Below are 20,665 nucleotides of genomic sequence, written 5' to 3'. Positions count from 1 at the left end.
GATGTAGGCTTATTTTTATGGAGATGGATAATTATCACAACCTTATACAATTAAATAATTAATCTTAACCTCATGCTTGGAAATGAGGCCATAACCTTATATTAATTATCATTAATTATTAAAACAAGTATGCAAAGTTATGATTCATTCTTGTATTACAAAAGGGTTTGAAATAAAGTGTTCGCAAAAGTATAAAAGATTTTATTTCTAAAATCGTCTTAAAATGAAATTAAAGTTTCTTAAAACGTTTTTTATTTCTGAAATCATCTTAAGATGAAATCATATTCCCAAAAACTCTTTTATTTCTAAAATCATCTTTATTTCTAAAATCATCTTTAGATAAGGTTAGGTTCTAAAAACTCTTTTATTTCTAAAATCATCTTTTGATGAAATTAAGTTCTCTTAAAAACTCTTTTATTTCGAAAGTCATCTTTAGACAAGATTAAGTCTTCTTAAAAATTGCACTTAATTAATAAAGCTTATAAATTAAAATTACATAATATAGTGTAATATAAGTTCCATGACACCATTAGTTTCTTAAAAATAATTTAATACAATTTTTTTAAAAAGTAATTAAGAGAAAAACGTGCCTTTTTTACATTTTAGATAGCTTGAACGAAAAAAATCATTAAAAATCATAGAAAAATCGGAAAAAATTATTGTGGGATATGGTTGGAAAGCTCTTGAAAAATCCTATCACTTGAGCTAAAGAAAGGGAACTGGTTCAGGACATAAGAGGTGTTACATTGGAGATCTTTAGGACGTGGTAGGTTACTCTTTATCCTTGACCATTCTTTACATAAATTCTTACTTTTTTAGATCTTTAAACTCATCTTGAGAAAGAAATTATTCTTACTATATATTTTAGACAAACACATGACTGCATTAACAGTTTAACACTTTATATTTTAATACATTAGACAAAGATGAAATGCAAATGCAACTAAACCCCCCCTTTTTCCACATCCTATCACCTCACCAGTAGGGTTGGTTTTCTAATATGGAGTAATGAAAGATTTAGTGCTAATTTAACACCTAATATCGTCATCACTCCTATTGGTAACATCACATGAAAACAAACACATTAGTTAAAATATTAATAATGATTAAGAAAATTAAGAAAGGAAGAAGAATAATACCTTGAGCTAGATGTAGCTATTTTTAGATAACACCTTTGGCTTACCAAGATTAAAGGATGAGATCTCCTTAATTAAAGTGAATCAAGAGAAGGCTAAGTGATATTTTTTGGGAATTTTTGAGATATTAAGATAAACTAGTAATAATAAAGCTAATGAACCGTTTTTTTTTTAGATTTTTGATTAAAGAAAATAAACTTGAATTAATTCTTGAAACATAAAGTTAGATCTTGAGCAATATACTTTTTCTTTTTGTGTTTAATATAGACTAAAAAAAATTTGGTTTAAACAAAGATAAGAAATAACAATAACACTTGAACTTAAAATAAAATTTTTTTTTGTGGTTTTTTATAGAAATTATAGATAATAACAATACTTAAATAAAAGTAGAATTATTAATTAGTTTATCTAGATGACGCTTTTTTATAAGCTAATAAAGCTAAATTAGAGAGATTTTAATTAAAGCAAGAGATTAGCAAAGAATTTTTTAGAGAATTTTTAGAGAGAGATTTAGTAGGATTTTTTTGGTGTGTTGAAATGAGAAAATTAGGGGGGTACTTATAGGAAAATAAAAGGGTTAATTTGTAAATTAAAAATAAATAAAAGATAATTAAAGGATTTAAATTGTAAATATCTAGATTTTGGTAATAATGAAAATCTTTTTATTAAATTCCTTTGTTTTATATGTAACAAACTAATTAATCTGTTTTACAACACTTAAACTGATAAAATAAAGAAATCGTAACTAAATCAAACTCTACTAATCATATAAAAAGGTTCTAAAATGCCATGGTATTACAAAAAGAAAAAGATATAACTAAGACACGTCAAAACTCAAAAATGCTCATGTGATATATGTATGACAGAGTACCTAAACCACTTAAGTGATTATTCATGATCCTCATAATTCTTTACACTCACCAAGGTAATGAAACAATACTTATAAAATAAACATCTCCCTAAGATATCAGCTCTGAAATTTACTCAAGGGCATAAGGTTACAATACTAGTAGGGTCAGACAAAATATTTTCAAAGCTTATGTATTCATAAGAAATTAACTCTTGTCCCTATTAGACAGTACATATAAATTTACAAAAGGACATCTAATCATGCGACAAAATCTTATAAGCACAATTATTATAAACAATAAAAAAAATGACCCTTACTAACAAAGGTGAGGTATAAAGTAATGTGAATTACCATATATATATGCTATGTAATGTCATACAATATAAAGTAGACGCAGTCAAGGGTAAAATATAATATGTAAAGTCATACAACATAAAGTCACATGGTCAAGGGTAAAGAATTATTCCCTTAATAAGATAATTTTAAAAGGTGTAAACTTTTATCCCGTCTTACTCTATTAAAACACAAATTTAATTTATCAGGGTCGTATTATTTCACTATTACAATTACACATCAAAATTTGACCAGAGATACAAAACTAGATCAAAGCAAAATGTATAAACAAAAAAAAAAAAATGAAAATATCTCACAACCAAGAGACACGATCCACAAAGCAGGGCTTTCATCATGCAAGATACCCATAACTATTCTGTTACAAACTCAAATGAGCTACAGTACTCTTATTCCACCATGCACTCCAAGCTCCACAAATGATCTAGTGTGCTCACTATGCACTCCGACCACTTATACATTTATCACCCTTATTAACTCCTATCCACATACGCGCTTTTTAGTGATAGACAGTTATTGATACAATCGATTTGAATTGATATTTATCGGATCCAATATTAACTGCGAGATAAAAAAGTCAGTATTATTTTAGTATGTGGCTCATAGTGGTAAAAAGTGTACATCCAAGGAGGCTCTTTTAGCACTATGACGTTTAGTACCTTTTTAGGTGTAGCAAACTTTATTGTAGGAAAAAAAAGAATGTTTGTCATTTCCCTACCTTTGTTGAACATTAGTCTTTGGAGTAGTTTACTTTATAAGTAAGCTGACCAAAAATTGAGTATTATGCACAAGTCGTAAAAATTACTATATAAAATAAAAGTAATCTAACACTCTAAATGAAAATACTAATACACTTACCATACTTTAAAGGGTTAAACAATGCTTATTTATAGCTCAGTAAAAAAAATGACACTTTTCCCTGGCGAGACAAAATGTCGTACTTGTATACTATACGATTGTCATACGTATACATATAAAACTACGGTATAATATACACATTTTTTTTTTTACTATAAAAAGAAGATTACCCTTATCCAAATCTCTACTCACCACTTATTTCTTATCTCCTTCTATCTTCCTTCTTACCTAAAAAACCAAGCAAAACCACCATTAGTTCGGACACCATGTTCCAAAATAACCAAGAAGATCAACCTGTCTTCACCTTTGAAGAAGACATGAGGATGATACGGGTGTAATTCATGTAAATTGTGGGGTTAATGGTCCTCTTAATGGCTGCATTAATTTACTTGCTAATTAGCAAGTGAAGCCCGAAATTATTTCGATGAAGCCCGAAATGCAGGTGATGTTAGTTGTACTTCAAAGATTTGTAATTTAGTAGTTTAGAAGTACAAATTATAACATGTATTTCGGAAATTGTGAATAAAAATTATTATTATTATTACTCGTTTTTTTTTATTATTATCTTAAAAATTGTCACTAAGTTTATAAAACTATTTTAGCATATGCTTATGTTATTACCACATAATTAAAAAATGATAGCAAAATAAAAATAATTATTGCAAAAATAACAATTATAATAATAAAAATAATATATAATAATATTGATGATATTAATAATAAATAATCACAATAGTGGGATCAAAATTTGGTGTCTACACAACTCCCAAATACTTTTATATATAAACCTTTTGCACGGTTCCCACTACGGTACATGTTAACATAAATTCCACTACCCACAATAGCTACATTCATATCCCCTATACCAATTGGCTGTTGTTGTAGTGGTGATTGAGACTACATTTGGTGGGGAGGACCGCGTGTTCGATCCCTCGCAATAACAATTGGGAAGGGACTGGAACGTGGAACCTAACCACCCATTACTGATCCCAAACCCGGATTAGGGTGAACTAGGTGGAACATAAAAAAAAAAAAAAAAAAAAAAAACATATCCCCTGTTTTTTATTCATCTTTCCTTATTTCTACGCATAAATCCCCTGCTTCCTTCTTCTTTTTCTCCTTACTAATAAACTAGAAATATTAAAAACAAATGTAATCGATTTAGGGTTTGCTTCAAATTCGTCTCCTACAATTGACTCAAACTTTAATGGCGAATTTAGTTTCAATTTTATTATTTTTCTCTGATTTTTTTTCTTTATTTTACTGAATTTTTTTTTAAGTTGTTTTTTTCCTTCGAAAATCGATTATAAAATGCTTTCATCCTTTAATTTTTTTTGTTCAATAAAATACGTACATTCGGAGATTCATATAATTTCTTTCATTTTTTGTTTCAATTTCTCCTCTATATTCCCCTGTTTCTCCACTAACCTCTGTTTCTCCTTCCTCCTTTACTCTCTCCTCGCCGTATGCGGCGTTTTTTGATTTTACGAAGGCTATCTCATTAGGCCATCCACTGCTCTATCCTTTTCATGGGATTTTACAAACACCCTTGTCAAGTTCTAGAAAAATCCAATACAAATGGGTAAAACAAAGACGAGTCTCGCTACTGGGTCTTCGTTGGTACCATCGTCGAGATCCGAAACTCATTTTTGAAAGAAAAATAACAGAAAACATATTTCGATGAACGCTGCAGTAACGCCTGCGAAATGGGTTTTTATTACTGTGGTTGCACGGCTTGTTGCTGTATTTTAATATTTTTTGTTGATCGTTTTTGGAAATTTCCTAAAAATTTAAATAAAAAGACCAATTTGGGCGTTTTTGGGTAATAATTTAGATCGTTAAACCCTAAACTAATGTTGCCAATTGTTTTTCAAAAATAATTATTCAAAAATTCTAATTCAGTTTCTTTCAAAAAATAAAAATCAGTTAAAAAAACTATGCAACCCTAAACCCTAAACCTAACCCTAAACCCTATCCTTAAACCTTAAACCTTAAACCCTAAACCTTATCCTTAAACCCTAAACCCTAAACCCTAACCCTAAAACCCTAACAATAAGCCCTAATCCTAAACCCTAAAACCTAAACCCGAAACCCTAACTCCTAATTCCTAAACCCTAAAACCCTAACTGTAAACCCTAACCCTAACTTTAAACCTAAACCCTAACTTTACCCAAACCCTAATTTCCTAACACTACCCATAAACACTTAGCCAAAACCTAAAACCCTAACCATGTACCCCAAACCTAAATCCTAACACTAAACCTAAACCTAAACCTTAACCCGTAACCTAAACCAAACGCTAAACAACCCTAACTAAACCTTAGCCTTAGACCATTAACTTAAAGTAAATCCTAAACCCTTCACTAACCATAATTGCAAATTTTTTTCGAAGGAGGGGTGTATGATGTGTGATCATAATCCAATATAAGTTTATTTAACGATTCTTGGAATAATTAAATGTTTGTGAAGAATTTTGCAATTATTTTGTAAATTTTGAAGATCCATTGAGTTTGTTGAGAACCTACATTATCCTTTAGTTCGTTATTATTAAAAATTAGGTTTTTTGCTTATGAGTTTTTTATCTTTCACTTGAAAGGTATTTTTCTAGATTTAGGCTTTAGGGGTTTCAATTAGGATCTTTGTTTATTTGTTTAAATAAATTATGTTAGGATAGAATTAGTAGTTGGTTATAAATATAATTGTTAATTTGTAAGCCAAAATGAATTAGATTTATGATTAAGAAAGATTATCTAATTAGGAGATAAATTAGGATTTGAATTTCTAGTTAATCTTATTTTAGGATTATGATTCTTAGTTATATATCTTTGTACGAATTTTCCTCGTATGTAAAAATTTGGGTGCATACCAATAAAGTTTTTCAGCGTGTGTTTTGTAAAATTATGGATGCATCCCTACTTTTTAGGGGTCGTTTGGTTTGGTAAATTGAAATGGATTGGTATGGGATCTCATACTAGGGAGGTATGGATTCTAAACCCCATACTTGTCTAAACTTGTTTGGTTTATTCTTTGGAATAGATTGTGAATCTTAGGGGGTAAGGTGGGTATGAGATTTCAGGGGAATGAGGTGGAATTAGAAACCCTTCGTATGAGATTCCATACCTAAATTTGTCTAATCAAACAATAAAATGGATGGAATGGACTCTAACTCCATTCCAAAAACTCCAACCAAACGACCCCTTAAAAGTTATGAGAAAATACTTATGAATAGTGTGAGGGCAATTATATCCTTAAAATGTTTGTTTACCTATATGTTCCTATTGATATGATGTTAATTGCATCTAAGCTTCTCCTTATGTAATTTAATGATTTAACTCTTATGAATAGAGTTTGAACAATTATATCCTCTAATAAATGTTTGTGCGTGAATATTTAAATAATAGTGCAAATATTTATACCCCTATAAATATTAATTTACATATTTTCCCTAATTAATATTGCAAACAATTAAAATGGCTTTCTAAAGATGACTAATTGTGGTGCGAGCGCGTTAGCCACCAAGTACCAATAAAGTTTTTAAAGTGTGTGTTTTGTTGAAAGTGGCGTTGCCTTTTAGTTTGTTTGACCACCCACACTTGGCTGATGTTTAGTGTTCCCCTACTAGTTTTACTAAAATGAATGGGTACCACTGCCAAATCGCGTACAACTAAGTCTACTAGTACTAGTGCCAACAAGACACTTTTGAGCTGTTATTATATGCCAGTTGGACATCCTATCCAATTGTACTACTCACTAGCTTTGTCATTAGTCTTAATTACTAATTTTATTTTATTCTCCATAATTAGTTTGCTTTCTAATACTCCAAGCTTCATAGTTTAATTTTTTATCTTGTACTTTTATTTATGTTTTGATCGAAACATTTAGAATCAAGTATATGTACTATTATCTACTCGAATTTTATTTTGTATGAAGATACATATACTTATATAGTTATATGTACTCTATATTATATCTTATTTATTTAGTGTATATTTTATTTTATAATTACTGAAAAAGAACGCCAACTTGGGATGATTTGATAGTGCATCACCATAAACACCGCAAATGATCTTTATATTATATTGTATAATTACCGTTTATATCAAATAAAACATGAATCCATGAGGTACTCGACCTTTCAATAAGCAAAAAATAAGTTATTTTTTAAATGCATGAAAATTATCAACCAATATTGTAATCGATCTTCGTTGTCACACGTAATTTTATAATTAGCACCGCGCATATAATTGTCCCCTTTTCATGGGAAGTAAGTAAAGGAGAATGCAAGACGAAGCCATTTACGAGAAGATTATAGACTAAAGAGTGAGAAAAGATACGTCCATAATTTTCCATCAAATGTAGTGACGCTATTTGGCGTAAAATTCATAAGTATACGTATTAACTTTCAATTGCTTGCATCACTCGATAGACTAGAATACTAAAATAGTGATTAATTAGATTGCATTGTCACCTTTAATTTGTTCTTTTTAGTGGAATTTGGAAGCTCAAGATTTATAAAATAATTTCACTTTTTTGCCTTTTTAATTTCGCCGCTCCTACGAGTCATCTTGGTAATTATTTAAATTAATGGTGTGTTAGACTAATAGAGCACTAAACATCATTATCATCATTAAAGTCTGATTTATATGACGTTTGACCGACAATATTGTAACGGCATAAGCTCCCTACACTGTTTTACTGCCTCTGTAAAGTGTAAAGGGCAAAAAAATGTCAATGAAATTAACAAAAAAGAATTTCATTTTTGTAAAATTTATTAATTTATTGGGGAAAAATGTGGTGTGAATAGATTTGGACAAGTCATGATAGCTTAACACTAGTCAAATTATTGGTGCATGGTAATTATACCATGTTTAACTTAGGGTAACTTTAATTCCAAGACTAAAACTCATACTCCATACTCCACCACATCAGATTTCCACTAATTTTTAATTACTTTTTTATCATTCAGATTCATACAAGACTTTCCACTTTCAAACATTATTCCAAAACTCACTCCAGATTTACTTATCCAATTAATATTAATAACATTAATTTATTTATATATTTATAAATTATTTTTTAAATGGTGAGTTGGCAGCTCACTATTGGACAACATAATTATTTTTGTCCTTTTGTATAATCTCAAGATGAGTTTTGGAATCCAAAACTCATCTCAAGACTATATATAGTCTTGGTAGAGATTATTGCTAGAGTCTTGCTCAAGATTTGTCTAAAGACTCATCTCAAGACTAGGGATAAACTTATCCTTAGCAAGTACAGGTGTTTACTCATCAACAAAAACGACATACGAGTAGTATAAAAAGGCAACTTTGATCCCCAAAATAGCAATTACGGAGTATGATTTAAAGCCTTTTTGAAAATTCTTGAGAAATTTATAGTTGGATGTTTACATTCTTACAATGTTTCGCTTTTTGGATATGTGTACAATTACCATTGTCTTTTTTTTTTTTTTTTTTTTTTTTTTTTGACAATTACAATTACCATTGTCATAGAGAAATGAATGTTCTAAAAACAACTTGAATAAGAAGGATTGCACTTAGATGTTGAATTTTAAATTATGCATAAAACCTATGAATGATTAATTTTCTCCTTTAATAGGTTATAAATTATGCATAAAACCTATGAATAAGAAATGATTTTTGTGGATAATTACACGGAATAATCAGATTTGGTTCATGTAGCCGACCCTACTTATGGGATTAAGGCTTTGATTGATTGATTGAATTGGTTGGGAGTCATTTTTATATTGGGAGGATCACCCTTTCAATTTGAAGTTTTTTCAAAATGTTATACTCCCTCTGTCCCTATTTTTTTGCTCCATTGCCAAAATTTGAGTCAAACTTTGAAAACTTTGACCATAAATTCTCGTTATTCTACAATAGGTAATATAGTCATGTGGAATCTTGTTTGGTTCGTCTCATTGTATATTTAATTAATACCAACTTTTTATAATTTTCTCCCATGTAAAAATGGAGATATAAACGATTTAACACGTGTCTTGGAGACCGTGAAAAGCCAAATGAGGCAAAAATAAAGGGACAGAGGGAGTACTAACAAGTAACAACTAGAGTATTTTGCCCATTTGGGTAGCTTAACTAAGCTTTATTAGTTTCTAATTAAGAAAAAAACAACTACAGTACTTTTCTTCTTCTTCTTCTTTTATTTTTTATTTTTTTTTATTTCTTTTTTTTAAATTTTTTTTTACAGGTTCTATTTGTTCTTTATCATCCCATTGTGGAGTATAAAAGGTCAAAAAATTTAAAAGCAATCCAAATTTATTAACCACAACCTACCTTAATTTACATTTAAGCCATTTTAAACTTAGAAAGAACTTATAGACTGTTTCAGGCCCTAAATCACTCAACTCACCCTGAATTACTAGTTTCATGTAAAATTACAACTAGTGTGTGGCTCGAAAGATGCACCAGATTTTACTTTGAATATCAATACATATTATTTGAGCTATAAAATCATAAACTACATAATTACAAAAATTAAGTGAACAATAATAACTAACAAAACTAAATAAACACTCTCAAATTGATGTACAAATTAAAGTATTTAGTGTATTATAATTGAATATGAAGCATGATTTAAATATAGCAAAGTTGGTAAGAACATTAATTCATTTGCTATTGGCATTTTTATTATGTTCAAACCTTGTAATTAGCATTTTTATTGACATTGAATGTGAAGGGTGTCACGTGGTACATATCTTGTATTAGGAACGCTTTTGAATAGATAAGTATAGATTTTAACTTTCCAAATCTAACACACTCTTTCTTTTACTAGGGTAAAAAAACCGGAAACACACATGAACACAACCAAAGATTCAAAATCAGAGCCAAATTAGAGCTTAGACACTTGAATTTCCAAACCTCCTACAATCAATAAACACAATGACTTAAATAATCAATTAGGACGATAATCAGTCACATTCCAAAAGATGCAAAAGCAAAAACCAAAAGAGAAATCCCAAAGAATACCTTCCAATCCAATCTCAATACTTCGCTTTTACTGTTTGTGACCCCAAATTTTTGTCTCATCACCTACCACTGATAACTCCACACCCACCACTCTCTCTCCTCTTTCTCTCTCCTTCACACAACCATTTTTCACAGATATACTCTCACTTCCCTTAAATTTATATCATAATTTTAATTTTTTCCCCAAATTAATTTTTATTTTCCCATGTTCCTGTTCTTCCCACCTGAAAAATACCACCTTTCTTGTTGCCATTTCTGGGATTTTAGGGTTTTTACTGTTGATTATTTTTCCCAACTAGTGTGGTGGGAGAAAGCTCCATTTCAGCTTAGATTTAATCAATTTTTGCCTTTTCCTGTCATACCCAGAAATTATTTACAATAATATATAATAAATTTAACCTTCCCTTTTGTTTTAAGTTAGAGTTTTCTGAAAGTTCATTCAGTTTTGTATGAAGGTACTGTAGTTTTAATGGTTGTCCCACTTAATGGGCTTTGCAGAATTTCTTGTTGGAGATCCAAGTTGGGTTTTTTTTTGGTGTGATTAATTGGGTTTTGTGATCTTAATTTCACATTTCAATCTCAGGTAATTAAGCAATTGAGTTCTTTATTCAAGTTTATTTAGCTTTGCTAATTTTTAATCTTTATGGTATGTTATTATAGTTCATGTGGGAGGCTGGAAGTTTAATGGGTTTGTTTTACCTGCATTTGGATTACTAATTTTGCTAATTGATGGGGTTGTAATTTTTAGTTGTAGTATAGTTTTATTTATTAATTAGCAATTTAGATGTCCAAGCAGTATATGGTTGTTCACTTCATTCTTGGTTTACTGTGCTTCTGGATGTAAGACTGAAAATTGAATGTGAGTGTATATATGTGTTCACCTTCAAGGTTTTTGATATCCGAATGAGGAACTCGTAAGGGCTATATATATAAGCATTAAATACATTTCTGAAGATAGCACTCGTATTAGTTTCAAAATAACTTGTATGTTGTTGCTGCTGAGTGATATACTATTGGTTGTTGCTGATGAAATTACTGATTGGCATTTGTTTGGAGCATGGATTCTAAAATATTTGGATTTGCTTTCCTGAACTCCTGAATTGTTATTAGGTATTTTGGCTTCTGGAAAATGGGTGATCTTAATGCTCAGTTATCTAAAAAGGTTTTTTTCGGCTTAAAGGTCTGGGAAGTAATTGGGATTGTTGTTGGACTGTTCATCATTATTATAATTGCCCTCATACCTCTATGCCTGCGCAAGAAAGCTAGGAGAGCTAAAGGAAATATACCCGTTACTCAAATCCCTTCGGTATCCAAAGAAATTAAAGAAATTCGGGTTGAGCACATAGCAACGAATGCTTATGTTCCTAATGAAGGGAACTTTATGACACTCAAGGACAAATTCAGTGACAGGGAATCTGATAAGGTGGCCGTCCATGGAGATTCGGGGAAAATGAGAAACGGAGATGTTAGCAGCCAGTCGGGATCATTTCATCGTTTGGAAACAGGTGGTTCCATATCAGGGGATGAAGGGGGCTCTGGGTCATATCTTATGTACAAACCATCTTCCTCTCATCCAATCACAGCTCCTTCTCCACTTTGTGGTCTGCCTGAATTTTCGCATCTGGGTTGGGGTCACTGGTTTACGTTAAGGGATCTTGAGGTTGCAACAAACAGATTTGCAAAGGAAAATGTCATTGGTGAAGGTGGATATGGAATAGTATACAAAGGAAGCTTGGTCAACGGTACCCCTGTAGCTATAAAGAGAATTCTTAATAACCTGTGAGTCAGGAAGTGATCTTATTATCTCTCAAGTTCATTAGACCATGCTATTTTACATGTGTATATATGAAGAGTTTTCTAATTCAAGTTATGCTTATTTTCATGTGTATGATGAGTTTTCTAGTTCAAGTTACTGAATTTTTTATTTTATTTTATAGAGGCCAAGCTGAGAAGGAATTTAGAGTTGAAGTGGAAGCCATTGGTCACGTTCGTCATAAGAATCTAGTCAGACTGTTGGGTTATTGTGTTGAAGGAACTCACAGGTACTTCCCTGGTTTTTTTAATAATTGTGTAACATGGATTTGATCTAAGCCATATCATAGCTGTATGGTATATTTAAAAAACCACAAATATCTGACATCATCCTCTTATGAGTTTCAGGATGTTAGTGTATGAGTATGTTAATAATGGCAACTTAGAGCAATGGCTTCATGGTGCCATGCGTCAACATGGATATCTGACTTGGGAGGCCCGGATGAAAGTGCTGCTTGGCACAGCCAAAGCGTAAGTTGATCAAAGTTTGAAATTTTGAATTGGCTTGATGATTAAAAAAATATGAATTGCTTATCTGCTCCTAATTTTCCCTGGTTGGAAATTAAGTCATTTATAAGGAAAGAACTCCTGGTCTCACTAGACCTAATTTAATTTACTACTTTGCTGCACAAATTGTAGCATATTCGTATATGTAGGGTAATGCCTGCCAATGGTAAGAATATTTGTTGGCAGAGCTGCTATGGATATGTGTGGCAAATCAATAGATAAGAATTACGAAAGGTGCGAAACCACCACCTAATAGTGGATTAGTGGGTGTACTTACTCCCCCTTGTTTTCCCCCCTCCCTCATCCTATGGTCTTCCCCCCTTTTCCATCTTCTTCTCAGCTGCCAGGTTTGATGGTGGCCTGCAAACGTCCTCCGTCTTCCACTTTAGGCCAGTCTCAATAATGACTACCATTCCACTATTGACCTCCTCTTCCCTCTAATGTTTTCTAATTCCCTTTCCTTCCTAAAGGGCCCTAACCATCATTTGTGATTTTGCTACTCCTTTTTGCAATTGTAAGTCTACCTCTACTAAAGTTACCTACTTTATGCCACTCCCCCTAATGTCTTCTAATTTCTTTCCCTAAGGGGATCTAACCATCATTTGTGATTTTGCTAAACCTTATTGCAATTGTGAGTCTACCTTTTCTAGCAGTTATCTACTTCTAATCTTCTATGCTAGTATGCAATATTGTGGTTTGGTGTGTTTAATTCTTTCACATCTTATGGTGACTCAATAACTTTCCAGTTTATGTGTTCAATTCTTTCATATCTTATGGTGAATCAATAACTTTTCAGTTTATGAGTTAAATTTTCCCTTTTGATTTTCTTGATCAATGTTTTTTAGTGAGTACTTCAAGCATCTTTAAGTGGTATGAAGTTGATTTTGAATCAGGATTTCAGTGAAGCTACTATCAATGGTGAAGCTACGTGTTTGGCATCTATAATCCTCCTCCCCCCCAATATGAATATATCATCGTAGAAGAAGTATAATATAAAGTAGATTAGACAATGGAGACTGGAGGGGAGAGCAGATCCCTGGTAGATGTTTGGAAGAGGAAGGAGGGTGGGGAATAATTTGGATGAGTGGGATAAGAATAGAGTAGAGGTATCATTGGGTTGTTGCTAGTTTGCTACAATCTGAATTTAAACTCATATTAGCTGGTGATTGATTGGATAGTACTATTGTTTTATATCATGTGGGCCTCTGTAATGCTTTGAACTGCGGATTTACCGTTTGAAATGTTTTTCTTTTTTGCAGTCTTGCCTATTTGCACGAGGCAATTGAGCCAAAAGTTGTACATCGAGATATCAAGTCGAGCAATATTTTAATTGATGTAGATTTCAACGCAAAGGTATCTGATTTTGGCCTTGCTAAACTTCTTGGTGCTGGGAAGAGTCATGTAACAACTCGAGTTATGGGAACATTTGGGTATGGTGCTTATACATTGTTGACTTTGGTTATATGTCCTGTATCCTGACTTCAAATGACTGCTAATAGCTGTGTATTCTTGTTTTATTCTATTGCCAACTGTTAGAAAGATGCTTGACAATTAATCTGGTCTCCATTGTTCTTCATCTTCAGATATGTGGCACCTGAGTACGCAAACACTGGACTTTTGAACGAGAAGAGTGATGTCTATAGCTTTGGGGTCTTGGTCTTGGAGGCAATTACCGGAAGAGATCCTGTGGATTATGGGCGTCCACAGCAGGAGGTGTGTAATACTGTGTTTTTTTTTAATATGCTCTCTGTTGCAGTTGCTGCTTGAACTTCTGTTGGATGAACTTACTAATACGAAGCATTTACTAATACCAGGGTAATTTTTGGTGTTTTCATTATTGCCAGTTTCTGTTTGGGAATTAGGCCAATTCCTAGTTGCCATTAAGAATTATCAGTTACTACGTTACCTATTGATAGGTGGTAAACCCTGGTAATACTGTAGAGCCAAACTTCCTATGATAGTGAAAGTACGGAAACATGCCACCTTATGTCTTTAGTTGAATTATTTCTTGCATTGTAGCTTCACTTATTGATCTAATTGTTTCTAGGTTGGTCGTCTATGAGCTATCAAGTGGCCTTGCATTTTTTTGATATTGGAAGGCACTTGCTAGTGCTACTAGTGAACTGTCATAAAGCAGCCAAAAGCAGAATTTTGTTCTTGTTTCAAATTAACATACTCTCTTATACTAACAATGTTTTTGCAAGTACAATTCAAGGTGTCAGATGATAATTTAGCTGGACTATATGCCGTGATGGTTGCAGGTAAATTTGGTTGATTGGCTTAAAATGATGGTGGGAAGCCGGCGGTCTGAGGAAGTTGTGGACCCAAATATTGAAGCAAAGCCGTCAACAAGGGTACTGAAGCGTGCTCTGCTCACTGCGCTGAGGTGCGTTGATCCAGACTCTGACAAGAGACCCAAGATGGGCCAGGTTGTTCGTATGCTTGAATCAGAGGAGTATCCCATACCTAGAGAGGTTAGTTATGGCCAATTCCACTTTAATGTGGTTCTTAAAGTTACATGCACCCTCAACTTTTTGTGTGTAATTAATTACTTGAAATTATGTTTTCATAAGTGTAAAGACATTGTTGCTCTGTACTGCACAGTTCTCCTTAGGTTTTTATTTGTTCTGGTGCTGTGGTGCATTCTACTAACAGCTTTCCAAATCTTGTCATGTTGCTTCAAAAGTCAAAACCATCGGGGTGTCATCTGATGATATGATTTATTTGGCAGTTTCCAGCATCTATTGAGCTCCTTCCTCCCCAATCCCCTCCCATTAAAACAGAGAAGATAATAGAGAAATAAGAAAGCAACTTGTATAGAAATTCTCATCACTAGTAGAGTTGTAAGCCTGACTCAAGAACAACCCGACCAAACCCAAAGTGACCTAAATCCTGATACACAGGGATACACTGACTCCGCATGGCCCAAATTCGTTATGATCCTACCTCCTTAGGGCTCTCTCATGACAAAAAAAGAGTTGTTATCTTTATTAATGCCTTGCATATGTTTGTGCTGTTTGAGCGAATATATTCCATTTGTTGTTGCTACTTGATTAACATGAATATGCTTCTATACTCTGAAACACCTTTACATTACAAAGGTTTAATTCAACATATGAAGTATTTGCACAGATTGTTAGAAATTATGGAGTATGTTAAACCTGATCTTGCCAAACCTTAATTATTGCACATATCTTTGCCAATGAGTAATTGATAATCCTGAGTTGTTTGTTGTCACCTTAAGTCAACCACAGTTGATTTTGATAAATGTAGGAAGTTCTTTTTGCTACCTCTTGTGATTCCAGTCTGCTCTATCATCTGTATGATTAATTAAGTTGTTGGCTGCAGTAATTACAATTCCTTCTATTTATGTCTGTCACCAGTCTTATTACACTCAACAGCGATATTTAGCTCTTCAATACTATCAGACTATCAGTTTTTTTTAATTACATAGTATGCATGTAGTATCAGCTTTGCTTTAATTGTCATGTTTTTCTCACGCTGCAACTTGGCACAATGGTCACCCTTCCTTCGTCCACTAACACATGCTCATTGGATTTTCTTTTTTTGCCTTGTATTAGCTTCTTGATGTACTTTGTTTAAAATTAACCTTTACTTCTATTGCCTCCTTTGTTGGCTTCTTGTTGAAATTAAGGCCTTTTTCTTGATTGGAATCTGGCACTCCCGTATGGCTCAATCTTGATTTTTATTTATTTATTTAGACTAGTTCATGGAAAAATAAGTTTAAATTAGAGGCATTAAGTTAGTTAAGTTCATACAAGGGCTACCAGGTTCATTTATAGCCATAAATTAGTTTATTTAGGTTTAGGTAAGTTAAGATTAGCTAAGCCGTCCAAAAAAAAAAAATTTATTAGATAAGTGCAGACATGGATATTTCAAGTGAAAGAACAAATATTTATACATGACTTCTGGATTTCATATATGAAATCATTATTAGCTGGGTCACCCTTACCCAATCAGAAAAGGTTGTGGTACTGTTTTTTCTAGAATACCTTTGGAAATTGACAAAATTTTGCCAAATCTTACACTAAAGTTTCAGTTTGACTGAGTTAGTTCTGGGCTGATAAGTTAAATACATTTCAAGGCTAATAATTTAAGTTTAACGAAAGTTCTGTTCAACTCAACTGTTTAAAGTTAATGAGTTAATATATAGCACAAAAGTAAATTTGAATAAGATCAGTTTTAGGGCCACTAAATTGTGTTCAGGACTAGTAAGTTCAAGTTGGTTGAAATAGTTCAGGATTTTATTTGAAAAGAACATGGCTTACTATCGGATGATTTAGCATATGGAGTGTTGGAGTAGAAAGATTACCTTGACTCATGTAACAACATGAAATTTCTTCCTTCTTTTTCCTACCACATGTTATAAGGTACTTTCTACTGCATTCCAGGATTGCCGACACAGAAGGGCTCGGGCAAATAGTGCAGAGATTGAATCCTCCCAGAGGGATTTATCGGACACAGACAAAAGTGATAATCCAGACTCGAAGTCAGATGGAAGAAGGCTCCCACGAGCATCAGGATAAACTTGCACGCTATTCATGTAAGAGGATCATGATGGGCTGATTCCTGTGATTTTGTCACTCAGATGCTTCCGGCCAACAACCGGCACTGCCATATATATATAAAAAAATTTCTTCTGTTTCTTCTTATCTCGAGCGCTGGTGGAGGGGAGTTCTACTGTAGAAGTCTGTCTATTTTTTTGTCTGTATCATTTTTTCCCCTTGGCTTCTTAATTTTTCTTCTTCTTTTTTTTTTTTTTTTAGTATTAGGTAGACATATTAATTTGTGTATGAAAGTGGTACGGTGAGAAGTTATGAACTCTTTTTTTTTGTTATAATTTAGAGAGGGGGGGGGGGGGGGAGGAGGGGTTGTACAGAAGTACAGTCATTCTAAGCAATTCAAATTTGTTTTATGTACTGTGCTTGTGCTTTTTCCATTGAGATTTGAGATATGAATATGATAGTATTAGATACGATTTCATCAATAGTGATAAACTGATGGTGTCAAGCCAAGAAAAGAGTGATCATAATCCAATCTTCCATCTTATTTTATTCGCTTGTATTCTTAATTTTTTATGAATTTCCTCTATGTTCAAGGGATGTTATTTGGCAACTACAGGTTATTAAGAAAGAGGACATGTTTATACTGTGTAAGATACTCTCTATGTTTAGGTTTAAGAGTTTTCATGAGTTAAACTCGTGTAAGCATTGCTAGCAGATCAAAATTTAAACATGTTATTAGTGAAGAAAGAATCACAATTGACAATAATGTAAACAAGATTTTGAGATCAAAGGAGAATGTCTTAGTGTTTTTTTTTTTTTTTTTTTTTTTTTTTTTTTTTTTTTTTATGTCTTAGTTGTCGTTAATATGATACTCTTCGTATTTTGCAAGGGGTGAAAATCAAACCTCGGTCATAGTAAATGTGAAAGAATTTTACTAGTAACTAATAAGTCAACTTTGATTTGAAGTACTATTAATGATTATTAATAAAAAAAACCTTTAAATATGAATATAATTTAACCATTATACGTAGTACAAAAAATCAAGTGGTACTAGCTCTAGTAGGTTGTGGAATCAATCCCATTAAGAGCTTTTTCAGGATGGAGATTCTCTTACCTCCCTAAACTCCTTAAAAGCTATAATCGTTAATTTGGGTCGAGCTAACCTATATGAGGTCCTAACCTAGCCCAACACCACTTCAGAATAGCGCAATCAACACCAGCTCAAATTTCGGTTGAACTTCATTGTGATGTTGAAGACTTAAAAGGTATATGATTTTTAATAATCGGTAATCAACATTCATCAAAAACTAAATTATATACCTATTACCTAATTTAAAGTTTCCATTGATTTCTTAAAAAAAAAAAAATATAATATATACTTTCCATTGATAAACAAATTTCATTTCTAATTCCTGCATTTTTTTTTCTTGAATTACAGGCGGAATATCATTTAGCAGTTTCAACAAGATCGTGGGTCAATCAAATTTCAAATTTTGCAGGCACATTTTTCTTGAATTACAGGCGGAATATCATTAATCGTCGTAGTAGTTGCATTACCGTGTTTGGGAAAATGACACCCTATTGATCACCTGTTGCAACACAATGTTAAATCAGAGAAATTGTAACACTTTCTTTCTCCGAGTAGTATTTAATACTTATTAAGGCAATGTTGTAATGTTGAAAGCTTAATGAAATAATGAGGGAGGGAATCGTTTGGTTTGCAGTTGGCATCATTGCTTACTTCTGAACGCATTTTTTTAAAAAACTTCAACACCCATTGCTATAAAACTCTTGATTATTATGTACGTTAGAATGATAACACCCTTAAATTATAGTACTCTGAGTTGACTCCTATATTATATAATCCTCTCTCTTTGTAATTATTAAATTTGTACCTTTCGTTGTGAATTTTTGCATGTAAATGTCTTGTCAAAACATAAGAAGGCATAATTAATATGTTATTAGCTCGTTAAACAACAAATTGTTTGTTGCTGCTTGTCAATTGTTTAACTGTAAATTCAACGTGCAAAGTGTACTGCCTATTGTTTATATATCAATAATATAGCCTTATTTTCTTACCATATGTCCGAATCCTGAATTTCAATATTATTAAAGGACCTAGCAGGAACGTCAATCTATTCAACTTAAAAAAAATTGAAATTATGTTGCTTGTACAGTTGTACTCGTATCATTTTCATTTTCTATGATTAAGTTGCTTTGAAGTCTGATTGAAATTATACATTCTATGCCTGCTAATATTACGTAATTTATGTAATGATCATGTTGCATGTCACGTTTAGTACAATTCAATCAGTATGCCATATGTAAAATTCAATTTCAATTCCTTGTAAAATTAAATTTTATTTAGATATTGATGCACTTGTCATGTCTTCCCCACTTTTCCTCTAATGTTTTCTAATTCCCTTTCCCTCCTAAAGGGCCCTAACCATCATTTGTGATTTTGCTACTCCTTTTTGCAATTGTAAGTCTACCTCTACTAAAGTTACCTACTTTATGCCACTCCCCCTAATGTCTTCTAATTTCTTTCCCTAAGGGGACCTAACCATCATTTGTGATTTTGCTAAACCTTAATGCAATTGTGAGTCTACCTTTTCTAGCAGTTATCTACTTCTAATCTTCTATGCTAGTATGCAATATTGTGGTTTGGTGTGTTTAATTCTTTCACATCTTATGGTGACTCAGTAACTTTTTAGTTTACGTGTTTAATTCTTCCACATCTTATGGTGAATCAATAACTTTTCAGTTTATGGGTTAAATTTTCCCTTTTGATTTTCTTGATCGATGTTTTTTAGTGAGTACTTCAAGCATCTTTAAGTATAATATACATGGCCCATAGTTCTCGAATTTTAATTAAGCTGTTCCAGAAATTTGAACTACTGTATCACACACATGGTATATTGTTCCATAGACATGAACTAGTGTTCCAATTGGATGATATGCCCATTATTGTCGAATAGTATTTATATTGTTCCAGAAATATGAACTATTGTCCGATAAATATTATATATTGTTTCATATATAAGAATTAGTATTCCAATTACATTAATGCCCATAGTTCTCGAATTTTAATTATGTCGTTCCAGAAATTTGAACTACTGTACCACATACAGATTTGCTCTTTTTTTGCACTACTTCGAAAATTCTACCAAAAAAATATCAAACAAACTCCAAAAATTCTGAAATTTTGTATGCTTATTCTACACAAAAAAAAAAATAATCAGATTCAAAAAAACAATCGCTTCAAAAGCTTTCTTTATGAGAGAGAAATCTTCATTTGAAATCTGTCTCTTTCATTTTTTTAAAAATAAATATTCAAAAAAAAATTAAAAAAATGGAGAGAGTTTTTTTTTTTTTACATTTTCTATCTTTGCAGTAATATTTAAAAATAAATAAATAAATAAATAAATCTAAATTTACGTGTATATACACGTAATCTTCTATATCTTTCAGCAATCAAAATTAGGTTTAATTTTGTGTTTTTCTCTCTAACAATTTCCATAATATTTACTCCCTTCGAGTTTTTTTAAATGTTACATTTTGACTGGCACATAATTTTAGGCAATTTAATTGACTCAAATAAAATAAGAGGTAAGTGAAATA

General features: G+C 32.0%; 1 protein-coding gene across 1 annotated transcript; it reads left to right on the top strand.

Annotated features, from left to right (window-relative positions):
• Window positions 1-10,177: 10,177 nt before the first annotated feature.
• LOC110736559 (probable receptor-like protein kinase At5g18500) lies at window positions 10,178-17,554 on the top strand. Its single transcript, XM_021916802.1, has 8 exons — window positions 10,178-10,782; window positions 11,310-11,978; window positions 12,137-12,241; window positions 12,360-12,482; window positions 13,778-13,948; window positions 14,102-14,231; window positions 14,780-14,992; window positions 16,931-17,554. Exons 2-8 carry the CDS (start codon window positions 11,329-11,331, stop codon window positions 17,063-17,065), a joined length of 1,527 nt encoding a protein of 508 aa, XP_021772494.1. The 5' UTR covers window positions 10,178-10,782; window positions 11,310-11,328; the 3' UTR covers window positions 17,066-17,554.
• Window positions 17,555-20,665: the final 3,111 nt, after the last annotated feature.

Source organism: Chenopodium quinoa, unplaced genomic scaffold (genome assembly GCF_001683475.1).
Source record: "Chenopodium quinoa cultivar QQ74 unplaced genomic scaffold, ASM168347v1, whole genome shotgun sequence".
NCBI lineage: Eukaryota > Viridiplantae > Streptophyta > Magnoliopsida > Caryophyllales > Amaranthaceae > Chenopodium > Chenopodium quinoa.
Note: the sequence above shows the minus strand (reverse complement) of the source record. Positions and strands in the feature narration are given on the sequence as shown.

Coding starts and splice junctions, on each gene's coding strand:
- LOC110736559 (XM_021916802.1), top strand. CDS start 11,329: ATGGGTGATCTTAATGCTCAGTTATCTAAAAAGGTTTTTTTCGGCTTA. Junction 13,949..14,101: donor CGAGTTATGGGAACATTTGG/GTATGGTGCTTA, acceptor CTTCATCTTCAG/ATATGTGGCACCTGAGTACG. Junction 14,993..16,930: donor AGTATCCCATACCTAGAGAG/GTTAGTTATGGC, acceptor ACTGCATTCCAG/GATTGCCGACACAGAAGGGC.